The following is a 26,716-nucleotide window of genomic DNA, read 5'->3' as shown; positions in this document are numbered from 1 at the left end:
ATAATAAAACCAACATTAGGGTAAACCATATTATCTTAAACACAGTTTTTTTTTTTTTTCTTCTAAAATTTAAAATCTTCTAGAAACTTTATCTGGGACTCTATTTGCTTCTATTTCTCCTTTTTTCTAATAGCTGGGAGAATAGACAAATGTCTTTGACTATAATAGCAATCGTTCCCGATTCCCCATTGATCATTTGAATATTCCCTTGTAATTCTCCAATGAAATTAGCAAGGCTTGAAAGTTTTTGAGAGATGATTCTGTGCTCTAGCATTTTCAACCTCAGTTTAATGCAGCTTTTGCAGCATGGATCAGTTTGGATATTTGTGGATGGATTTTTTTTATCTTTCAAGCATGCTCACTTTGTTGTTCAAGATTATCAGAGTCATGGCGTGGGCAAAATTAAGTGTATAGCTTGGAGATCAGGTTGAACATTTTAAGTTTCTATTGCTTTGGAATCTTTGACGAGGTCTGATTAAAATGTTTAAAGGTAGTATGGTTAGAGAAATGGGTTTGTCCAGTGGTTGTTGAGGAATTTGATGTTTTGGGGAGATTTTGAGATGAGGGTTTTGTTGTTATGGTCTCATGATTTTTTTTGTCTGCATAAAGAACATAATAATCAATTTTTCCAAAAGATCCTCCAAGGAAATCTACTTTTTAATAATCAAACATAGGATTAAGGATCAAAGCTACAAGATTTATTCTAAGATTAATTAATAAAAATACAATATTAGAAAATTCATGTAATGAAGCTCAGACATTTTGAAGCTTACTTTCTTAACAAATTTGCAGAGATGGCGTCTTATATCTCTCTGAAGGTCTTCGGGCAAATTCTCCAAAAGCATTTCTTCATTTACACCTCTAGTAGCAGCCCAATTATACCGTTCAGCATGCCGTACTTGCCTACATTAAGCCAATTATATGGGTAAGATTGCCAATAAATCCCGCATCAAAAGGCAATTTGGGAATGTGAAATCCTTCATGCACATGTTATCTGCATTGGCTTCAAATATTTGAACATACCTACATGTATAGACACACACAAACGCATAGGAGTGGTTCAATACACACTTTAAGCATTCAAACTAGCATCTCAATCAATCAAAACTATTTTATTATCCAAAAGGAAGGAAGCTAATAAGCTCAAGCTCAAATAGCGTTTCCTTTCCTTGTAAGAACAAGGTGGAGATGAAGTCAAGAGTTCTAAATTCACTTGAGTGGGCATGTAACTTACCAAACTGAAGAGACAGAGAACCCACAATGAACAGAGTATAGACAAAAGAAATTCACATAATTTTCCTTTTCCAGCTCTCAGAAAATACCTGATCAAAATAAGGGTAATAATATCTTTTGATGCCTGAACCTATCCACCCATCACCCTGAAAAATCTATCCTACCTATCCATCTCCCTCAAAAAAGAAAAAGAAAAAGAAAAAAAGAGTAACCTTAATGGTGAGTAAGCTTTTGACTGATACAAAAACCAAATTGCAGCCATCATTCACGCTTGTAACAGTGAGCAACCTTTGACTGATACAAAGCTTGAATTCTCACTATCTCTCCTTCATGATTTATTATTTGACCATCTCATCTTCAATGAAGGTGCTATGCTAGGCAATAAAAATTTCGTACATGCTTTTGGTGTGAATTGGTGTGCATCAACTTCAAATGCATGGTATCCAGATTTTAATTTGGTAACTGGATGATTCTTGGCCTACAGATTTGAGCTGTTTGAGAGGTGACTAACAGTAGAAAAAAGTATAAAAAACATTTAGTTTTCTTTGACTATAGTGAATCCCTAATATAAGAAGATCCAAGTGAAGGGCTGTGATGAGAGTTGGGCTTGTGCAAATGATGGCCATTTTCCTTCAGTTTTTCCTCATAATATATTTTCCAAGTCTGCCTGGTTTAGCAAAAAATTATCAAATAAGTTAGGTCTCTTTCTCAATTTAATTTGCTTATGTTCCTATTAAGTAAACTTGAGATACTCATCTTGCAATGTTTATCACTATTTTATTGGTTTCCATGGATGTACTATAACAGAGATCAAGAGAGAGAAGGGGTAGAAATTGCCCTTTCTAACACTTGCTTATCATTACAAAAATACTAAAATGCCTTTAGTTTTAGAGAACATGGGTGTTTCTAATCCAATATGAGTATTCTTATGATACATATACTACCCTCTTGGCACGCACCTAACATGTATCACAAGCTCTCTTGATATAGATCATAAATTAGAGAGAGCATGGATAGAGAGGAAGAGAGAGAGAGAGAGAATAAAAGAGAGAAGACTGGACAACAGGAAAGAAAAGAATGGAGCCGGTGAAATGGCTATGCTAATGACATCCTCGGTCATTTTAAACCTAAATCACTTTCTCGTCTTCTCTTAAAATGTGTAGTTTTGGAGCAAGACTAAAGCATGAGAAATTTTTGACAAAATTTGAGATTGAAAACTGCTAGAGAGATTACTCTGTACAAAGAGTATTTATGTAAATCTCTGGCAATGGCCTACCACAAAAACTTTTGAAAGGTAATTAAAAGTTTCAGAGATCCATACTGTCAAGAATCAAGATATTTCTGACAGAATTAGTCCAAGTCATAGGGCACTCAAATATTTAATTTAACAATGAGAAAACAAAAACCTCAAATAATTGTATTCCGTTTGAGGTGAGCTTGGACTAACACCATAAGCTTCATTCACTTATCTCCTTCTTCACTTAGTATTAAAAAATAAATAAATAAACCTATATAAAATTCCAACAAGAATGTAAACAAATGAACTGATAGAAAATAAATAAATAATGTAAACAAATGACGGGAATGGAATACCTTCTTAGTTCTTCTGGCAAGCGTCGATGGCTCATCCATTGCTCAACATCACGACGTCTCAAAGACATTTCTAACCTCCTAGGGGAAGACCACCAGATGAAATAAATAAATGAAACCAATCAAAAAAGTTCAAAACTTTGGTGGAATATTGATAAATTCCAAAAGTAAATCAATTATTATCTATTTTTTTAATTTCAGTTGGATTTATTGAAAAGTATAAATGAGACCCTAAACATAGATGTCTATAATTGAAAGAATTTGGATTATTTACTGGGTGACAGCTATTATCCGTTTATTACATGTAAATTCAACTCTAGAACATAGAAACAAATGGAAGAATGTATGTCCTGTTTGAGCATCTGAGAAAGTGTATTGTGTGCTTTAATCTCTTGCAACACTATAAACCTGATGCAATGAGATGGATAGTCCAGCAGTCAGGACATTATAGAAATATAAAACTGATTGTTTCTAACTGTTAGAATTATGGTTAAGAGATTAAATTCACAATTTTCCAACAATTTAAGTTTTTAGGACAATAGGTAATTTATGATGGTATTAGAGCAGGAGGTCTTGAATTTGATCTATGTCTCCACTCTACCTTCCATTTAAAATGCTAAAAATCTCACGTGTTAGGTGTCACTTATTGAGAGGAGTTTGGGCCCACACGTGAGTGAAAATGTTATAATTAAGATTAAATGATAAATTCACCATTTCTTAATAGTTTAAACTTTTGAGACAATCAATAATTTATCACTAACAATAATTTACCGATGGATTTAAGGAATTTACCAATTCATACTATATTCATAACCAGCAGGGTAGAGAAAAGGTTGCCGGTAATCAAAAGAAGGAAATGAAGAAATTAATCAGAATCGACACCTAAGCACAATTTTATTCCCTTTGGAGGTCTTCACACCTTTAGATAGGTATCCTCGTAGACCCAAAAAGTGAAAGAAACATAATCATAAAAATGATCAAACTTTTGCACTCATGATCTTTGGATATTGCTGCAATGGCTAAAGTACTACCAATTAAACTCTAGCATTAGTTATACTAGCAGACTTACTGAAAATTGGGAGAACAAGGTTTTAACCTTTTTAGCTCAAAAATATTATTGTAATAACTATTCACAAACCCATGCAATGCATAGGAATATTATTAATGATCATTTTGTGGTTAAACTTATTTGAAAGTAGAATTTTATAACAATAATTCATTCAGGATCATTTTGCGAATCACCAAAAGAAAATTCTTACCACATAAGTTAATAAACTACCATTACTAAAAAACAAATAACCAAAGATATATAACATAACTTATCAAATTATTCTAACAAAATTTTGTTAATAAATCATTTAAATCAACCATCAAATATATGACATACCCTAGAAACTTCATAATTAAATATAGTGTAGAGTAAATATGGTTTTTACAAAAATAATGAATTCAAATTGACAATAATAAAGTAGAAAAATGAAAAGAAGACAAACCTAAATATAAGTTTTTGTGCGGTTGAATGTAACTATTATTTGAATGATTAACGTGATCTATTGATAATAATTAATAAAAAATGATAAAAACCTAAAGAGTCTTTTTTCTAATATAATGGAGGACTTTTTTTTTTTTTTTTTTTTTTATAGGAAATGGAGGAGGAAATTGATTGTCATTTAAAGTTGTTAAATTACCGACTGTCCCAAAAACTTAAACTATTAAGAAATGATGAGTTTAATCACTTAACTATAAGTCTAACACTCTTTCTCACTTGTGGGCCTAAACTTCCCCTTAATTAGTGGAGACCTAACAAATAAGAATTTAACATTTTAAATGAGAGGTAGAGGAAAACCAGGGATCAAATTTAGGATCTCCTGCTCTGATACCATGTTAAATTACCAATTGTCCCAAAAGCTTAAACTATTAAGAAATGATAAATTTAATCATTTAACCATAAGTCTAACAAAAGTAATTAAAACAATAGAGAATATATTCATATAGTCATATATTTCTATTACCTATAGGCAAACAAAAATCAAATAGTCATTCTTATAGTGTTTGATGATTTATATATTTAGTGAACAGTTTTAGAAAGGACTTTGATTATTATGTATCAGAGTCACAATTTTTAGATAATTTATTCTATTTTGGCAAAGATGACATGGATAATGAAAATAAATATTATTTGTAATATAAGAGCACTAGCACCAAGTGTGCTAAATGCTAACTTTTTAGCATTTAGCATACCAAACACCAAAAAACAAGCTACATGAGATGTTTTAAACGCCAAAATTTTTAGCATACCAAATGCTAAAACTAAAAATGTTTTTTTTCCCTCCTCTCTCTCTCTCTCTCTCTCTCTCTCAAACCAAACTCTGAAACATTTTTTCTCTCTTTCTAAAGTCTCAAAATCTCAAATCCCAAATACACTTGCTACCAATTCTTCTGTCCCACTATCTTCATCTTAGAAATAGGACATGAAATTAGAACATGCGATGTAATGTGTTGTCAAATGCTATATTAAAGTAGCAAAACTAATTTTTGATGTGTTACAATAGAATTTTTTTGCAACAGTTGATACTGATGCTCTAAGTATATTATATGTCTTGTCATTTTTTGGTGCAATGCATCCCAATATGAAGTATACATTATGCAAATCTTTGTTCTTTATATCAACTTTTGAAATCCAAGTGGTAAAGGAAGAAAGAAAAAAAGAAAAAAAAAAACACAATTGATAGAACATTTGAATTTTCGATCAAAGATTGGTTCTTTGCTTTCTTTTCATTGGAGCTAATTGGAGAAGAATTTTGGCTCAGCTTTGGAGATAATGTAATCTTTTATGGAACCAGATGTTTAGGATGTCAATGGTTGCAAAAGTGAGGTACCAACATGTTAATGGAGAAAAGGATGGTAAATCAAAATTCTCGTTGCCAAATATTCTTTTTACTACCTTCATTGCTGCAATAAATCCAATGAAACACAACTTATGATTTTTATTCTAAGTGTTGAAAACCCATTTATGAATGAAGTTTACTAATATAATGGTTTTTTCAATATTTGTTCTTCTACACGAACATGACCATTTTTTTTAACCTTCTTATAGTCATTTTATCAAAAACATGAAAACATAGAACTGCAAATATAGGGATTACCTTCAGCATCAAAACAAAGAGCAAACCACTTTGCTTGGCAACAATTCATTGTAAAAGAGACATAAAAACAAAACAAAAAAACACATAATACTCCAATATATAAAACACGCTTGACATACCATATGGTTTTAAGAAACAAAGCAATATCCCCATTCAAGAATATAGGCTTGCTGCTCTAAAAGTAGCTCATTTCTAGCAAGAGTTAAATCCAAAACTATTCCTGAAGCGAGAGACGCAAGAAGATTATTATTTAGTATTATTTATGTTTGCAAGCCAATTATATTTTTATGCTTTAGGTCCTATTAGTTTATTGAGCTATTAGTATTTTAATTTAGAAGCAAGGTCATTTTTGTAATAAGGCAATTAGGATTTCCTAGCCAATTAGAATTAGGGTTTAGCAATCCTTTATAAGCAACCTATTGTATTCCTTGAGAGATAGTTGATATTTTGATGAATGAAAAAAATGGTCGTTTGGTCTCTCTTTGGTCTAATGCTGACTCCAAGTCTACCCTAGGTGCTGACTCCAAGTCTACCCTAGGTGCTGACTCCTAGTGGTTTCCCCGCTTGGTGTTAACTCCAAGCAAGGCTTAAGTGCTGACTTCTAGGTCATATCCTTTTATTTTATTGTTGTTTCAGTTTTGTTATGGTTGTCCTGCGTCAATTCCCCTTCTGGATAACAGAGACAGAGGACATCTAATGGTTTATATATCATCTCTTTGATTTTATAGGGGTGGTGACAACTAAACAGGTATGAATTGGTTGGGTTCAATGAGGAGAGGAAGAGGCAAGGAGGAGAGGGAGAGTCTGAGGCATTAAAGAGCTTACATGGAAAGTTGAAAACAATGAAGATAGAGAATCATAGGTGTTATAAAAGCTTAAGTGAAAACTGTGAAAACATTAAAAGACTAATAGAAAAAGAATGGAAGTAAAATAATTTTGTTTATTAATGGAAAAAAAAATAATGACATGGATGCTAATGTGGCTCAATAAAAACCTAACAACAATAAATACTATACTTCAGTTTATATATATATATATATATATATTTCATACCAGGAGAATAAGCCAATAAGCCCTAAACCTATTTTCTAATCTTTCTTTCCTTTCATTCTTCTCTCTCTCTTCTCACCTAACCCTAATATTTCAAAGTTTAATACTAAACTTGGCATTAGAGCAACCGATCCAACCCTAGAATTCCCTATAAAAAACTTTTGGAGCTCATTGTCAAATGAAAGAGGGTGCTGACATATGGTCACCAAAGTCCGACGATTACATGGATTGACTCACCTCTCTCCTAATTATTGTGGTGATTGTTTTGTAATTTTTTGAAGCCATGACAATGCCCAAACTTAAAGGGTGAACTTCAGGTTTTGCCTAAGTTTTAAAAGTCTCTGACTAGAGAAAGGGCTAAGGTTTGGGTTGCTCCAAGAAGAAAGGCATTCATGCCATTGAAGAGACACATATTCACTCTGGCTATATAATCATGTGGTTTCTGAAATTTTAAATCCTCTGTCCTCCATACATTCTTTGATCCGAATGGCAGAGGAGGTTCCGTATTCATACTTTTCCCTCTGAGAGTGATGACAGTCCATTGAATTGCCAAAGAGAAAGGGTAAACCAATTTAGTTCAATATACTCTCTCTCTCTCTCTCTCTCACACACACACATACACAAATAGTTCCAGCCACACTTGATTCTTCAACCTAGTCCATCACTCAATTCTTTGAAGAAATATAATTAACAGAGGGTTCAAACAAGAATATTATTTATATTGATCAACACTGATAAGACACTCTATATACTGTCAAGAATCTTAAGTGGCTTTTGCATGCACAAAGATTTAAGAACAAGATATCATATCACCATAGTAAAAATAATGTACCTCCGCCCAAGAGCCTGAAGAAAGTTTTGCATATTTCCAATGAGAAGAGCAAAGAGCAAGAGGCCCAGCCCAATAATGGCCATGGTAAAAAGGACTTCCCAAACAAAATAGCTTGGATTTTGATTTCCAGCGAGGGTACTGATTTGCTTCATAGAATCGTACAAAAACAATGTCAGCAACGAGTTAATTAATTTATACATTTCATTACAAAATTTATTGAATCACATATGAACACACTTCCTATCATTTTACCAAAGGAAACGTGTCAGGTCAGTATGGAATACAATCAAGAAAGAAAATCATTTGAGACAAATAATTTAATTATGATATTATTATAAAGTCAATAAAGTTTTTGTAAGGTTGAATTTAATCAACTATCTTGTTGGCTTTATTCCGTACCAAATTTGCTTGTATTTCAGCATTTAGTAACCCTGTATTTAGGTGGGTTTGTTGTAAGGGTAATAAGTGAGATAGAGTGTTGAATGCTCAAGAGTATGCAAGAAAACAGAGACTCGCGGCTTAATCTCGCGGGTGACTTGCGACTGCAAGCCGCCAGATGCAGCACACGTGCCAAGCATGCCAGAAGGTGAACAATCATGCTAGCTGGAGCACTACAAGACAAAACAGGACAACTGGTCATACGGTTATCTCGCGACTGTATCTCGCGACTCAGTCAAGTCGCGAGGCCAAGCCGCGAGACACCCCTGTTTTGAAAAACCTGACGTTTCACATTCTCCTCTCACCTCAGTATAAATACCCCTTATACCCACAAATGAAAGAGAGCTTCCAGAGAGAATTTTGAGAGAGAAACCCTAGAGTAAAACAAGATTGATTCATCTACAATCTATACATAAGAGTCTCTTCAAATTCCTCAACTCTCTTCCTCTCCATTGTCAAACCCTTGAGAGGCATTTTACCAAAACCTTGTTCTCACCATATTCATTACTGTGAGAGGGCTGTTTGGTGTTCTGGGAAGCAGTTAGGAAGGAACCAATCTACATTGGTTGATGCTATGGTCAAGTAGCGGAATCCGGAAAACTAGAAAAGAAAAAGGTTCGGCGCAACCTCGTTGGAGCAAGAAGCTTGGAGGGCTTAGGTACATCGGGTAGATTAGGCTTGGAGGGTCTATTGCTGTTCATGTATCCCAACTACATTTTCTAGTGGATTATTGACCGCTTGGAGGGCGGTGGAGAGGTTTTACGCCAAGGGTTTCGGTTTCCTCTTCGATAACACATCGTGTGTTGTCCTTGTGTTTGCATCTCTCTTCCCTTTATTTTTGCCTTTTATTTTCTGCTGTGGATGTGTTTTTAATTGGCTTAGATTGTTTGCTAATTCTATTTATAACTTTTGTTCATTTTCCGCACACTAGTTGTTTGATCTAAATCTTGAATTGGTTATTTTGTAATTGGGGGTCTAAACGTTCAAGGGTGTTTTATACACATAATTGAACTTTCAGTTTTTCATTGGCAGGGCACTATAAGACACAAGTTCATTATACTATTATAATCATAAGATACTCATGTAGTTAATTTTGAGCTTGTATTCCAGCATCAAAAATGCAAAACTCACTCAATTAAGTGTACAACATCACGAGACCACATATATGACATAACATTTACATTTTGTTTGGTTTAATGGAAATAAAAGGGAATGGAAAACTCTGTAAGGAAAGGAATTTGTTTCCCATCTGGTTCAAGGGAAGGAAATGAGATGGTGATGACACAGAGAGATGGGAAATCCATCTTGGCCCACATCATTGCGTCCACCCAAAATGAGCAGGGATAGAGGGAAAAGATTGATGTCTATTTAGTTATAATCGGAAATTTTCATGAGCCTTGTAGCTCAATTGGCACTCATTGGTGTCTCTAACAGAGACATCCTACTTATTTATTACATGTATTTTTTAAATTATTTAAATACATAAATTGCATTACTTTTTCTTTATCTTATCCAACTTTAATGTCAACTCTCAAGTGTGGGACATCTACCTCTAAAAAAAATTAGAATTTTTATATGAATGTGTTACTCTTGTTAATTTTATATTCGCATGTTATTTTTATATTCGCATCTACTCTTGTAATCATTCCATATCACTCTAATATATGTGATAAAGTAAGAGACTGATTGATGAAGCCCTAAACCTTTTTTTAACCCTCTCTCTCTCACTGTGTTAACCTAATTTTTTATATTTCACAACTCAACTTGGTATCACAACATCCTGATCCAACCCTAGAATGCACAATAACAATCTACAGATTTCTTTTTTTTTTTCAAATGAGAGGATGTACTGATGTTAGCATATGTACTGTACTGAGTAATATTGTTTAAGTTGTGAGGGAAAACGAGTAATTTTGCATTTTGGGATTAACCTATAAATAATACATGTGTATTAGGGCTAATGTAATTTTTCTTCTCAATAAAAATTGCTCAATTAGCTTCTATGTTGTATCAGAGTGCCAATGTAAACAATCCCAGCTTGTCATGTCTAGTTGACTACCATGGACCTCTATAAACCCACAATCCGACCACTGGTAACCGTCGTGCCTAGTTGACTACTGTGGACCTCCAAAACCCACAATCTGACCGCCACTAACCCTAACCAGCATAGTCGACTATTGTCAACCCACCAGAACCTACAATCAACTGCTGCTACCTGAAACCAGCAAAGTCAACCATCAACAACCACCCAGAAGGCCAGAACTCGCAAACAGAAAGTCAATCATCGAACCCAACTCTAACAAAGTCTCTCATCTCTGATGGAGGAGAAACCAATTTTTATATTAACCTTGTTCTCTTAATTATGTTTTCAGATTACTCAAAGTAGACCTGGCTCGAAGCAAATATTTGACTTCGAGAATTTGGGTCTAGGGTCGGGGAAACACCTAAATTAATCGGACTTTTAATGAAATGCATAAGTTAACAATAAGAATGAGGGAATACTAATTTACTAAGTGCCTAAATTACAATGCTTATTTTTTTTTTTTTTCTTCCTTTTGGACACAACTGGGACACAATCATATGATAGTCCCTAGGGTAGAAGATGACACCAGAGTGTCCCAAGTTCCAGCCAACCCAATCTGATGCTAAAAAACCCTGGCCCAAATGTTTTTGAAGTCCAACAATAAAGCCCATTATTTTGAACGAATTTTCCCTCCAAATTAGATCATTAATGATTATTTTCTCAAAGAAGTCAAATAGCATTACTTAGTATTCCCTAGGAAATAATCAGCCTTTATGTTTCAGTACTCCTAAGCAGACCAATCATTTATTTTGTTTCTAGTCTCTATGAGTCTTATTTGACTATGGTCTTGAAAATGTAATGTGTTAATTGCTATTTTCGTTCTCCCATGCTTTGAGGGCTATTCTAAGCTTCTATAAAAGCTATTTGGCTGGATTGAATAAATCAGAGTGTATTTTGAGATTATTATTTTTTGTGCTTAAGAAGAAGGATTTCTTCTACTCAACTCTGAGGGACTTGCATGCACTTGGAAGAATGGCAGACTAGGGGAAGATTTTGTTATGGAAAGCTTGATTGTGTCTTTGTCACAATGGACTAAATGCATGGCTTTCCCCACAATGTGGTAAGGAATTTCCCCATCCTGCATTCAAATCATGGGCCCATTCCACTGGACATGGACTGAGCCCAATCTTCAAAGGGAAACCATTCCATTTTGAGTGGATGTAGACCAATCAGCCCGACTGCCAGAGCATTATAAGTGAAGCATGGAACACTAACAAGGCCGGTTTTCATGCCTACCAATTGGTACAGGGGATCAAAGAAGTGAAAGGCAATTTGTGGGAGAGGAACAAGAATGTGTTTGGGCGAGTGGAAGTGGACATTGAAAACAAAATGATGGAATTGCAGGAAATACGAAGTAACATAAGGTCCCATGAAGATGTTAGAAAAGCTGAAGACTAGCACTTTCAGTTGGAAAAGATTATACCAACGAGAGGAAACTGTGTGGACACAAAACGTGCTATGAGACTGGATAATCAAGATGGACAGGAATTCTAAGTACTTCCTAATGGTAGCTAGAAACCATAGGCTATGAAACTGAATTCAGCAGATAAAGGATGATCAGGGTTGTTGGGTGGATTCACAAGAAGGTATCTTCCAGTGTTTCCAGAATTACTTCCAGCGACTCTATACATCACAACAGACATATGAGGCCAACCAGATCCAAGAACAACTAAGCATAGTTCCTCTGCCCGCTGTGTCAATGGAAAAAAAAAATGAAGCTGAAGGAGCCTGTTTAGAATGAAGAAATCATTCAAGCGCTCTTTCAAATTGGACCGTTCAAAGCCCTTGGACCAGATGGGTTACCAGCTGCATTCTACCAGAGGTACTGGAGGGTGGTTCAACCAGACATGCTTGCAACTGTACATTCCTTCTTCCACTCAGATCCGATTCTGAAATCCCTAAACCACTCTTTCCTTACACTGACTCCTAAATCTGCTAGTCCAGAAGATGTCTCCCAGTTTTGCCCTTTCAGGCTTTGTAATGTAGTCTAGTCTATGAGATCATTTATAAAATTCTTGTCAATCAACTCAGATGCCCTCTTTGACTCCTTTATCTCCCCTTTCCAAAATGCATTAATACACGGTAGGCATATCTCTAATAATATCATCCTTGCACATGAATTTTATGTCATTATTAAGAAGAAAGAAGAATATTAAAGGAGAGTTTGGTTCCTTTAAACTTGACATGCACAAAGCCTATGGTAGGCTGGAGTGGGGTTTTCTCAAAGTTGTCCTATCTACCATAGGATTCGGAGATAAATGGATCCGGTGGCTCTTGCAGTGTGTTACCACTATATCTTATCGTGTGTTAATTAATGGTGGACCTTCCCAGACCATTATATCTCCTAGAGGTATTAGACAGGGAAACCCTCTCTCTCCCCCCAATTTATATCTGGGCGAGTAACTGTGAGATAATTTAGTTTACCAACCAGACAACGATAACTCTCAGGATTAGATAATAGATCTGATCTTAATAAAATTTGACATTAGGATCCATAGGGGTCTCCACTTGTTTAGATCCTAGCAAGCCATTTTCTTCCAAAATATCCAGCACATACTTTCTTTGTGATAATCAGATGCCTTATTTAGATCGTGCTACCTCAATACCCAAGAAACAATGAAGTTTGCCCAGATCCTTAGTTTGAAAGGAGTTTTAAAGGAATGTCTTCAAATCATCAATGTCCTTGTCATCACCAGTGATTATGATATCATCAACATACACTATCAACATAATCTTTCCTCTTTTAGAGGTATGAGAAAATACAGAGTGATCAGATTGGCAACGTTGCAATCCAAACTTTAACACTGCTACCCTAAAATAACCAAACCAAGCTCTAAAAGGTTGCTTAAGACCATAAATGGCTTTATGAAGCCCTTATACTGTCCCAAATTCCCCCTGAGCAACAAACCAGGTGGTTGCTCCATCTACACCTCTTCCTTCAGATCACTATTTAAATTGCACTTTTAACATCTAACTAAAATAGTGGCCAACTCAAATTAGCAGCTAAGGAAATTAAAATTCTGATTAAAGAAATTTTAGAAACTAGAGAGAATGTCTCTGCATAATCAACACTATATGTTATGTATACCCTTTGGCAACCAAGCGAGCCTTAAAATGCTCAATACAACCATCAAGCAAGTACTTCACAGTGTACACCCAACGACAGCCAACAATAGTTTCCCTAGAGGAGGAACTAAAGACCAAGTGGCATTTTGAGACAAGGCATGCATTTCTTCTTGTTGCCAACAATGATACACCTGGAGTGGTTTTTTAGGAGGAGTTATAGTAGGAGACATGGGGCACTAATGAAAGACGAAGAGTAGGTGAGTAACACTGGTATCCCTTCTGATTACAAGACTACCCAAGAAAAACACATTTAATTGATCTAGGATCAAGTTTATCACCCCTTAGACCTAAGAGATGAACATAGTGCACACAACCAAAGAATTTAGGAGGTAGCAAAAATTAAGGTACAACAGGAGATAGCACAGTATAGAGGATCTAACCACCCAAAATAGTAGAAGGCATGCAATTGATTAGGTGACAAGAAACAAGCACATCATCACTTCAATAGGATTTGAGGACACTCATATGGAATAAAAGAGCACGGGTAACCTCTAACAAATGATGCTATTCGCATTTAGAAACTCCATTTAGTTGTGGAGTACGAGGACATGAAGATTGGTGAATTATACTATAATCATCAAAAAAATGAGACAAGACAACGATGTATGAAAATATTCACGAGCATTATTATGTCAAAAATATGAAGTGAAACACTAAATTAAGTCTTTATTTCCATATAAAAATATTTAAAAATGAAGAACAATTCAGCCCTTTCTTTCATAAGATAAAAAGAGGTGATCCTAGAAAAATTATCAACAAAAATAACAAAATATCTAAATCCCAACAATGAAGAAGTGTTTATTGGATCCTAAATATCAGAATGAACTAAATGAAAATACTAACATGATTTCACACCTAGAGATAAAAGGCACCCTATGGTGCTTGCCATGGTTTTTAGATCTAGGCCAGACTGTATGTGTCACGCCCCAAACCCAAGTAAGAGCTAGGCATGTGACAACAGCCACACGCTTATAAGGTTTACACCCTACAAGTGTGAAAGGTCTTCTTAATCACTAAGAATTTGTCCTCAAAGAAAATTTCATCAATAAATCCAAAAATATCTTCAATAATGCAATTCTCAAAGGATCTCCAAAATAATAATCTTCCAACATCACAAAGAAAAAATAAACTAAATCTTTTAAGACTAAAGTCTAAACAAAAGACATTATTAAACATAAAATTCCAAATTTTATTCCAATGATTTCCTAAACTTCACTCATACTCCCAACGGAAGCCCAAACATATGCTACTCAATAAGTAACCAAAGTCCTAATAAGTTCTATCAAGCAAATAGATCTGTAAAATAATAAGTTGTACATAGATCGAATATCTTAATCCTACAAATATATCATAGATGGATTAGAACATAATCAGTTTTCCATATATCAAAGCTATAATTTACAATAAGTTCCAAAAACATATGTTCAAATAATCAAACATAATTTATATTCTTAACAATCTTTATGACTATGGTCACACTATATCCCCATAAGTGGGCATCAAATTCAAATGAAACTAGTTCCGTGCTAATATATATCCCCCATTAGCTGGGTCCAGAAACACAATAGGCTCGTGATGCCCTAAATAGAACTAGTTTCAATACCAATAAATAAACCCCATTGGCTAGGTATTAGAGTCAAAACAAAGTCAGATTGTCCAAAATCATATATATCCAATCACAGTTCAAACAAAAATATATCTCATTCAAATACATATATATAAAATTATATATTCAGTAATCAAATATATTTGTGATAATTTCTATTTTTTACTTTAAATCAATGTAGCTAAAACAATTAAATAAAATTGAAACAATTATAAACAAATTTCAGTAGTTAACATACAGTAGTATAAGCAAAATAAAACCAATTAGAATAAGGTTACTTATCTCAGCTAGCTCATCACAAAAGAACTTCTCCCAAACACTTCCTCTAAAATCCTTAGATATCACCTAAACAATTTTCAGCCACCATTTACTCAATAATCAAATAATTCAAGAAAAACTTATAACAGTACCGGCCAAAAGAGAAACTACTAAAAATATCCAAAAATGTTCCACTAATATCCCCAAAAATCCTCATTCTTAATAATCTTCTTTATTTTTCTGCCACAATTAATGCCCTAGAGATAAGGCTAAAACTCTTAGTACTGTATCATACTAGAAGAAAAACAAAGACGCTTGGACACTATTGTCATCTTTTGAGACGATGATAACTCCAAGTCTCATGCCACCTGCCACCATTATCATCTTTTGAGACGATGATAACTCCAAGTTCGAGTTAGGCACATGGCCTTATGGAAATACAGCCATTCTTTCCTCTCTTTTTTTTTCTTTTTCTTTTTTATCTTTTTTTTTCTTTTTTTTTTGGTGATAGCATGTCAGAAACTCAAAGCCTAGGCACAATAGGCTTTTTGTTTTCATCAAGTACAATACTTCGGGCACTGCTCCTTAAAGAAAATCTGTGCAGAATTAAGCCTAAAAAAATTTGCGGCTTCTATCTACGCTTAGCGCACAAAGGTATAGAAAAAGATTGAATTACTGAGCATAGAAAAATCTGCAGGTACCTAGCTTTTAGTTTACCGCAAATATATATCTAAACCTTTCTTCCTTTGCATCATTAAAACTCTCTGAATATTTAAATAGTTTCACTACTAGCCAAAACTACTCTAATTCCAAATAAAGCATAGATATTTTGGGTAGTCTCCTCTCTCAAAATATCTGTCATTATATGCTGACTAAATTAACTTATATATAGCTTGGGTTTCAACCTTATTTTCTAAAAACCCCCTTAGTAATATTAATTATAAAATTGACCCCACAAAAAGATTTACTTAAATACCCCTCCTTTTAAATCTCATTTTTTTTAAAGTAAATTCTAGGTATTACAGTATGGTACAACCCGATTAATAGGGAACCTCTCACTAATACGGTTCTTTTAACTCTAACCGCAGTCGAACCACCCAAGTTTGAAAATTGTGGACAGTTCTCATGGTTTGGGTCAAAGCTTTAAACAAATGGAATTTACAAGCTTACATCACCTTATTGCCATTGTTGAAGTTTCAACCACCAAGAGATGTTGTCAAACGTTAAGATTGCATCATAGTTTCTTCTCAGTCTCACTCTCTTTCTCGTTCCTTCTTTGTTTCAGTTTTTCTTCTTATTCTTCTTCTCCCTCTCTTGTTCTTTCTGTGGTTTTGCCCTCTGGTTTGTTCAATGCCTGACTGTCAATGTCTCGCACTCTCTCTTGTTCTTTATGCAGTTTCGCCCACTTCTTTGCTTAGACTCAACCTATTTTCTTGGACTATGTTTTTAAATGGGGCGGACAAGACAATTGAATTTTACACACTGTCACTCTCTTCTTGGCTTCCTAGCTAGCTTTACGCTATCCACTGTCCTACTGTTCTAGGCTTTCTAGCTAGCTTTTGTTTTGTTTTTGTTTATTTTATTATTTTTTAAATTTCATGGGGAATGGGTCTCAGTCTCAAAAAAAAAAATTAAATGGCAGGCAAATCAATGTCCACCACTGTTCAGGCTTTTTTTAATTAATTTAATGGGAAATATTTTTCTTAACATTTTTATTGGGTTTCTTTCAAAAAGTTTATTGGGTAGTCAAATGGGCTTTGGCATGGCTTAAATAATTTAGATATCATATAAGCTTGCATAAAAATAAAATAAATATGTTAAATAATTAATTTTCAATTAATTTTAAATAATTAATCATAGTCAAATTTTCAATTTTTACTAATTTAATATATTTATTTATATTTTAAATAATTATTAAATTAATTATGATATCATCACAGTTTGACCTTGATTCGACCTCAATACAATCTCAAAAACCTGGAACATCTCCCTTGTCCAATTCTTTGAATAGTACGGGTTTAAAAACCATGGTGCTTACTCAACTGACATGCTTCACATTGTAAGGACACAACAACACGACAGGACTAATCAAATCCTAGAGAGAGGGATGACCAAGATAACAATGATACTAGAGAGGTGAGGTAGACAAGTGAGAAGCCACTAAACTAGAAGAACCATGCTAATCCAGGTAGAAGAGTCCACCAACTACATTCCCTCCACCAAGAATATTCCCCGTCTAGAGATCTTGAAAGATACAATGAATGGATAAAAAAATGGCAACGCAATTCAAAAGTTTACTAAGCTTACTAATTGACAAAAGATTAAAAAGAAAGTCAAGAATATATAAGACAGAAGAGAGAGAGAGAGAGAGAGATTAGGACTAAGATTGGCAGTGCCCAAACCAAAAACTGTAGTGGTTAAGCAATCTAACAAAGTAACATTCGGAAGATTGCTAGAGTGCTCAAGGTCAGAAAGTAAACTTGAGGTACTTTGTCATATGATTAGTAGCACCTAAGTCAATGACCACCTAAGTCGATGACCACCTAAGTCGATGACCCAAGGTTCCTGAGTGGGAAGATAAGCAATGTAAGTACCTTGTTAAGCCAAAGTAGCTATAGAGCCAAACCCAACAAAATTAGAATGCATAGACAGGATGCGATTGTACTCTTCCTCAAGGATGGAGACTACTCTGGATGAAGGTGGAAGTGACTATGAAATCAGTTGTTCAGCCTGAAAACTAGCTTGATGAGCTGCGGGTTTCCCATACAACTCTCAACAGAAGTCTAATGTATGATTCTCACCATGACAATAAGTGCACTTGTGGAGGCCACGTCCTCTACCACTTTTCCCCCTTGCTCACAATGTCCACGGCCTTGACCTCCACAACCACCTCTACCACTCCCCATGGAAGTCGCAAAAGTAGATTTATCACCAGAAGGTAATGTAGGAGTACTAGGATAAGGTAATGTAGCTGTTTTAGAGCTAGATAATGCGGCCTGTCTAAGTCTACCAAAAATTTCACTCAATGAAAGGATGTCCTAACTTGCCAACAATTGTTATTTATTGGGTACAATGTTGTAGGTAAGCCAGTGAGGAAGCAAGCAACATACATATAATCTCTTTGTTTCTTCATAGTTTTCATATCAAAGGAGATGGGATGGTAAATATTGCGTTCTTCACATATACTCTTAAACTTGTTATAATAGTCTTCCAAAGACAAATCACTAAGAGTCAAGGAAAAATAAGCTTGATGAAGATCATAAATTCGCTTCAAATTGCTAACACCAAAGTACAATTCCTTGGCCTATTCCCAAACAAGTTTTGCAGTCGGTAAGAAAACCAAACTACAACTAATCTTAGACTCCATACTATTCCATAGGAAACTCCTAATTTGTGCATCGTCAACTCTCCAATCAGCATATTTAGGGTCCATAGAAGCAGGGGGTTCATTAATCACGTAATTGAACTTCTTTCAACTACTTGGGCCACTTAGCATAATTACTTCCATTAAGACAAAAGAGGTAATAGATAACAAGTCTGGAGCCAATAAATAATTAGTGGGTTGAACACTATTTTTGGTCCACAGCAGCAATCTTATCAACACACTCACAATAAGAAAATAAACTAGTGGACCCGTGGAAAGAAACCTCAACAATGAGTCAACTAACTACAACTAGACAAATTCAACACCAATAGTTCCAAATACTGCCCAAGCGAGCCACTTTACTCACACAAACTAAACAAACATCATTCCTGGATTTGGAGAAATCTGTTGAATAGGAATTTCCAGGGAAGTAACCTGACTATAAACATTGATTTACCTCCAATTCCCGTCCCTTAAAAATTAGATTAGCCATTGCATTCTTAACAGCCAAGTTTTGCCCCCCCCCACTCTACCTTATTTAACCACTGTACTCAGAACCCTCTACTGCATTTGGTACCATAGAAATCAAGTTCAGTTTGAGGGGAAGCAACCCAATACTGTGGAAACACTAATGACTTTTCAAGCTCTGGTCAGAAGGTATGGAGAGGCTTTTCACAATGTGGATGCAGGTGCTGCTAGAACAGGGGTTTTCAATGCAAAAGGAGCACAATCAACCTGCATGGCCCTTCCATGAGCAGTGGAAGATATTAATTCAGGTGGAGGTCAGAAAGAAAATGCACAAGGGCAGAAGAGGATAGGCTATAATAGCTAAGGACAGAGAAGGGCACAACATTCTGGCCAAGGGACAGAGCATTGGCATACAGGAGCTGCAAGAAGCTAGACTTTATATAAACAGAGAAGCAATACTCTGAAAGACATGGGTTTTTCCAACATGGCGGTCCTGATCAGCAAGAAAGACATACCACAGTTTAGGAAGAAGAAAGATCACTGGCACAGGCAATGCCGCAACCTCATTGAAGATATATAATATATCGGAACCCAAGCTCAGATTAGACTTGTTATTAAAGGTGTTTCAAATGTAATATTACCTGAAGCTAGAAAAGTGGCCATCCAGGCTGCAACTCAATATCCATATATTGTTTTTTGACAACTGTTTCGTACTATTTGCCAGATATCTTTGCCAGGTATAAAATAGATAAATTTTATTTTTTTTAAAAGTAGGAATATGAAGTAATAAACAAACCCAAATCAGATTTTTTTTTTTTTAATTTTTTTTAATGCAAGATAAGAAATCAAGTGGAGGAAACCAAAAGCAATGGCAAGTGTGTGCCTCAGGTTTGCCTCCCGCCAAAAGGGCTTGACAAAATTTGTAATGTATTTTCCTATAGCACATCCCTAGTTAATTTAAAAACTATGTAAAACAAAATTCCGACTGAAATTCAAGTTGTAGGATAAAGTTCAAGACACTTCATATAAAAGATAAGGCAAAAATGAAGATATACATAAAAGGAATACCTGGAATCCCCAAAATAATGAAAATATATATTTGGTTATGATGTTTTGTTCCATAGTAAGAGAGACAGCTGTCTTGTAAATCCCATACGAAAAGCCATCTTCAGTTAAACAAGCACTGGCATTCACATTATCTTTCCAGCTATTCCATGTTGAATTGGGATAATCGGAAAAATGTTTAGAATTTTTTCCAACCCCACAATCTATAAAACTCATACATGATGCAAGTCCAGAGTTTTCACAGGCAACTCGAAGACATTGATTAACCCTCTGGGAAAATAAAGAGGAGGTAAAACGAGAAAATTAGTGAATCATTGAACAAAAGACTTCATGCACGTAGTAAACAGAATACTTGGCAAAATAGAAATAAGAAGCAGTTGGCATAATCAACCCTCTCATGTTTGAAGCATCACAGTCAATATAATGACTTCCAATAAGACAATAAAGTCAAAATTTTCTTCTTTTTTTTAAATAAATAACAAATAAATAAAGAATATTGAAATGACTACTTCATTAATGAAACAAATTATTTTCTTGGTAGTGGATTTTTTTTTCCTATCACAAATATTTTACTAACATTACAAACTAAACTGAGTACATGAATGATGCAATGTTTGGGTTCTGGCCAAGATAAGACCATAATGTCAAAAGCTTCTCTTCTTTTGAAATAAAAATATATAATAAAAAAAAAACTATTGAATGACTAGTTCAATGATGAAACAAATTATTGTCTTCATGGTGTTTCTTTTTTCATGTCACAAATATTTTTACCATGTCAACAATAAATCAAAACATTACAAACTAAACTGACAACATGAATGATACAATGTTTGGGTTCTTTTTTATTTTTTTTCTTTTCTTTTCTTGGCAGGCAAAGGAACATTTGACTTAATATTGCTTCAGGAAATTGTTCGCCAAGGTTGCATTATGTCTGCAATTTGTGTTTCACAAAAGGTAATTTGAACAAGAAGATGCTTCACTATTATGAACATTTCAACAACTATATATAATTGCATGTACAAGAGGAAGTGTAAAGTTCAAAGAAACTTCAAAAAACAGAAAGAAGAAGAAACTTGTTAAAAATAAGGCAAGGTCAACAAGCATCTTTAGTGATATAAAAACCTCCACCTACCTGCAACCCAAACAGATACCAACATGACCCAACAACATGGCCGGACAACATGAAAATGAGAAGATTTATAATGAAATTAGCCCAGGCTGACTCAAATACGAAGCCACTTGGAGACTGACCAGCAAGTAGAGGTAGAAACCTATACAATCTAGGAATGTACTGAACAAGAACAGCTGCCCGTAAAAGATTTTTGGCATAATTGGCTCCTCCCAAAGATTTTGGTAGAATTAACAATATTATGATCTGCATTTTAAAAAGTAATAATAAAAATAATTAATTACAAAGGACAGAAATTCGAAATACACTTATCATTTAAATAAAACATATACTATCATAAAGGTATTTAAACCAATTGATCGATACATGCAACGATCTTATAGAAGGCAACTTGATCACATGTATTGCACTTTTCTAGGAGGCAACTCGATTATTTGGAAAATTAAGAAGTTGACTATAATATCCAGATCTAGCTTAGAGGATGATTACAAGGCCATGACACATATGTCATGCAAACTTATGTGGATTAAGCATCTAGTTGAGGAATTAAGGTTTGACATGAAGTTGCCTATGTATATGATTGTAAGAAGCAAGCAGCAATTCATACTGCCTGTATTCTTGTGCTTCATGAGCAAACCAAGCATATAGAGTTGGATTGTCATCTTGTTCGAGAAAGGGTAGAAACTGGTGCAATAGCTACTCCATATATCTCTCTATCAGAGCCCAGTTCGCTGATATGTTTGAATCAAAGTTTTGTGTAAGACTCGTTTGGATTTATTATGTAACATGCTAGGATTGCATGACATATACGTCCCAACTTGAGGGTAAGTGTTATAAGTTTGTATTAAGTCAAGGGAAAAATATTAAACAATATCATCGTAATCACCCACATATATAAATTAGAATTTTTAAGTGTACGGACGTGTCATATGTAGACGGTAAACAAAGTTGATAAAGGGAAGAGAATGATTGAGAGATGGTTCTTACTTGAGGAAGAGGTAATACAACAAACAAGTCAATAAAAAAGTATCCACAAATGTAACACATTAAGTGTACGGACGTGTCATATGTAGACGGTAAACAAAGTTGATAAAGGGAAGAGAATGATTGAGAGATGGTTCTTACTTGAGGAAGAGGTAATACAACAAACAAGTCAATAAAAAAGTATCCACAAATGTAATTAAGAGCAATTTTCTTTGGATGGTCAACCAACTCTCCAGCACCAACCACTCGCGACTCTAGGGCCACATAAGCCAACCTAAACTGCACAAAAGCAAATTACATAATTTCAAGGCTAGAGGAAAGGCTTCAATCAAAACTAAGAAAATTACAATGGGATAATGATTGGAGGCATTGGATATATAAATCACATTCTCAAATTAAGTCATGTGAATTATTATAGATGAAACCTATAAAATTCTCTTATCACAATATTTAACTTTCTTATATCTATATTCTTTTTCAATAGCATACAGTATACTTAAATAAATATATGAAGATACATATGTACAAAAATATTCATGGATTTTCTCGAATTCTTAGTATTTGTAATTGTTACCAAGCGCAGTAGCTTTTGTATAGAACCTGTACACCTAAGTCACTCCCATTAATAAAATCATCTATTCATACATACATACAATGCCAAGATTTTAAATAGCATTTTAGATAATGGAGAAAAGTGTAACAATCATTGCTTGCTTTAATGTGAATATGAATGAAAAAGCATAACACTGTTTAGTGACTAAATGGATCCACAAAACAATAAAAATTATTTTCAAATCATTTTATTCACTACCTTTCGATTACATTCATTGAATGTGAGAAACTTGAGTGATATACCAATAATAATCATAATAATAACTAATAAATGATAAATAATCATAAATGGGCTCAAGGAAATTATAAATTAGGGCTGTGAAATGGCTGCCCAAGCCATTCAGTTTTTGTGAGGGTAATGAGTCAGTTCAATTCTGCATTGACACTATTGACTGAATTGGTTTGTTATTGGGTTTTAATTCAAATATATATTGTACATGGCAAACAATTAGCAGCAAGTTCATGGCAAATTTTCCCAACCCTACTTCCCTTAGTTTAATCTTCCCTACTAGGAACTTTTGTAACAATTGGATGGAGGATGAGGTTGTGGTTTCCAAACCCACCAAATGAATGTGTAACTTCCCAATAAAAAATGATAAGAAAAGAAAAACAAGATGGGAAAGCAAACATCCCAAGGGAGTCAATTTCATACCAGAGGCCGTTATGGTTTGGCCAAGAGAACGAAATATTTTCGTAGCGGTTGATAACGATGCACCGTTTTGGGATTACCGCTATTTATATATTTCTATACATAAATATATGTTTGTATTTACTTATGTAAGTATAAATTTACTAATTTTTACATTTATCAACATAAAATTTAAAATCCACATATTTTATAAGACTAAATATTAGCCTAAGTACACTAATCAATATATTAACTTAAATAACATTTTTTTAATATTTTTTAACATTTTTTTTTAATTGTACTGACCGAAACACTAATTTTGGCCAAAATGCCCGAAATATCCCCTATATAGGCTGGTACAACCCGATATTTTTTCCAATACATTTTGGAAGAGGACCGATACCGGTTTAATGGTTGGTACGGAATATTTCCTGATGTAGGACAGAATCTACAAGTAAACTTTTGTTATTTATTAATTTTGGTATTCAATATGTAATTTTTGGAATTTTAAGTTTAGGGTTTTATTTTCTTGTTTTTAGATACTTTTAATACTTTTTAGGTCAAATTTGGTTCCTATTATGGTTAAGTATTAATTAGGATTTATTTTAGTATATATTTTCTTGTTAGTCAAGTTTTATGGAGCCCTTAAATAGGCCTCCAAGTTAGTAAACGTTTTTCGGTATTATTGATAATAATAAAAATTTAGACTTTTGTCTATTATTTCTTTGGTGGATACCAGGACCCTTTCTCCTTGTGGATTCAAGGTTACTTTTAGAAGTAAATGTGTAATTATTTCTTGTTTACTAGAAGTAGACATGTTTTGCTTCTTGACGCTTCCGCATCGCAACATCATGTCCCCAATTTAATCACAACTAACAACTTTTGGCTTGTAAAGACCTCCCTTCATTAAGTGAAGCTTTTGATAGACTTAGACAAGCCACATTATCTGACTCTAATACTGCTACATTACCTTCCGGTTATAAATCTGCTTTTGCCACTTCTATGGGGAGTGGTAAGGCCCATGGTTTTGAAATCTGGACCAGACCATACAATCTGACCAGATTAACCGAAAACCGTTCATTAAAGCCGGTTCTTTTAACCATAATAACCAGCCATTACAGGAAAGTCCATGAACCGTGAGAACTGTAGTTGAACCTCCCAGTTTTGAAAACCTTAAGCAGTTCTCACAGGTCAGACCATTTGAGTTTTTTTTTTTTTTTTTTTTTTTTTTTTTTTTTTTTTTTTTTTTTTTTTGTTACTTACAGCCATTGTTGAAGCTTCAAGCCTTCAACTTCAACCACCCACCATGAGACTATCAGACTTGAGACCACACCGCCATCTTCTTCGTTGTTCTTCTCTCTCTCTACGATTTTGCATATGTTGTATCAGCATTTTTGCCTCTAGAGTATTATTCTTCAATATCTGCATTGTTACCCAATTATTCTTGCTGTCAAGCACTTCTTAAATTTTATGGGAACTTGTTCTTTATTTAACCTATTTTTTAATGGGGGGGACAAACCAATGTCTGCCTACTCCACTCTTGTATTTTTTTTTTTTAATTCACAAATGGTTGACTATTTAAATGGGCATAAAAAAGAAAATATTGGATTGTCAATTATGCTCAAAATGTAATATTTTTTATTTGCATTACGAAAGTGATGATATAAAAAAATATTTGAAATATAGTTCTTTATATTTATTTCGATTATTTTAGTTAATTTTTTAATTTTTACTAATTTAGTATATTTATTTATCTTTTAAATAATTATTAAATTAATTATGACGTCATCACAGTTCGATCTCGGTTGAACCTTAGTTTAACCTTAAAAACCTTGAACCTCTCTTCCTTTTCCGGTTTTTTTAACAGTCCAAGTCTGAAAACTATGGTAAGGTCGTGGAGGTCTTGAGCAAGAGGTCATACTGAGAATTATAAACTAGACTTTTGTTAAGAGTAGTATGGCAAACTCTCAGCCCATTAAGCTAGTTTTTAGGCTGAAGAACTATCACAATCACTTCCACCAACACACCAACATCAAGAGTAGTATCAATTCCGGAGGAAGACTACATTCACCTTGTGTCTGTACATTCTAATTTTGTTAGGTCTAGCTCTACAGCTACTTTGGCTTAATGAGGTACTTCCATTGCTTGTCTTGCCATTCAGGAACCTTGGGTCATTGACTTAGGTCCTACTAATCATATGACAGGTACTTCAAGTTTACTCTCTGACCTTGAGCACTCTAGTAGTCTTCTCAATGTCACTTTGGCAAATGGCTCAACCACTAAAGTTTATGGTTTAGGCACTGCCAATCTAGGTCCTAATCTTTCTCTCTCTTCAGTCTTATATATTCTTGACTTTCCTTTTAATCTTTTGCCAATTAGTAAGCTTACTAAATTTCTAAATTGCGCTGCCCTTTTTTATCCACTCATTGTATCTTTCAAGATCTCAAGACAAGGAAGATTCTTGGTGGAGGGCATGAAGCCAATCGACTCTACCACCTGGATCATCGTTGTTCATCGAGTTTAGTGGCTTCTCACTTGTGTATCTCACCTCTCTAGCATCATTGTCGCCTTGGTCAACCCACTCTCTAAAATTTGAAGTGGTTAGTCCCATTGTGTAATCGAGCTTTTGCAATGTGAAGCATGTCAATTGAGTAAGCACCATTGCCTTTTGTCTCTAGGTGTGAAAGTCATGTCAGTAGTCCTTTTCATTTATTTCATTCTGATATTTGGGTTCCAAAAAAACTCCCTCATGGTTGGGATTTAAATATTTTGTTAGTTTTGTTGATGATTATTCTAGGGTCACCTATCTTTATCTTATGAAAGAAATGTCCGAATTTTACCCTATTTTCAAATCATTTTTTATGGAAATAAAGAATCAATTTATTGCTTCGCTTCATATTTTTTTGATATGCTTTTGAATATTTTCATATGTCATTGCTCTAATATCATACCTCATCCTTGTCCTCCATTGTTGCTCCTAAGTCTCTACAGGAAGCTATGTCCATTCTTGGTTGGAAGGCTATTATGGAAGAAGAAATGTCTGCCTTGTTTCAAAATTCTACTTGGTCTTTAGTTCCTCCTCTAGGGAAAACTACTATTGGCTA

The 26,716-nt window shown here is 34.3% G+C and overlaps 1 protein-coding gene across 7 annotated transcripts in view; it reads right to left on the bottom strand.

Annotated features, from left to right (window-relative positions):
- The window catches only part of LOC126701526 (probable cyclic nucleotide-gated ion channel 20, chloroplastic), a 51,149-nt gene that overhangs the window by 9,146 nt on the left and 15,287 nt on the right, over positions 1–26,716 (bottom strand). For 5 of the 7 annotated variants that reach the window (XR_007647387.1, XR_007647388.1, XM_050399672.1 and 2 more), the window contains 6 exons: positions 22,514–22,651; positions 21,392–21,634; positions 20,263–20,529; positions 7,852–7,997; positions 2,827–2,904; positions 774–903 (listed from right to left, as the gene is read on the bottom strand). Coding sequence is in view for 5 of the 7 variants with exons in the window: in XM_050399672.1 (XP_050255629.1) it covers positions 774–903; positions 2,827–2,904; positions 7,852–7,997; positions 20,263–20,529; positions 21,392–21,634; positions 22,514–22,651 (1,002 nt within the window). In the remaining 2 variants the exon portion in view is untranslated. The remainder of the gene's footprint in view (positions 1–773; positions 904–2,826; positions 2,905–7,851; positions 7,998–20,262; positions 20,530–21,391; positions 21,635–22,513; positions 22,652–26,716) is intronic. The other 2 variants (XM_050399675.1, XM_050399673.1) reach the window with 2 other exon arrangements.

This window comes from Quercus robur, chromosome 10 (genome assembly GCF_932294415.1).
Source record: "Quercus robur chromosome 10, dhQueRobu3.1, whole genome shotgun sequence".
NCBI lineage: Eukaryota > Viridiplantae > Streptophyta > Magnoliopsida > Fagales > Fagaceae > Quercus > Quercus robur.
The sequence above is the reverse complement of the archived record's forward strand: the minus strand, read 5'-3'. Positions and strand labels throughout refer to the sequence as shown.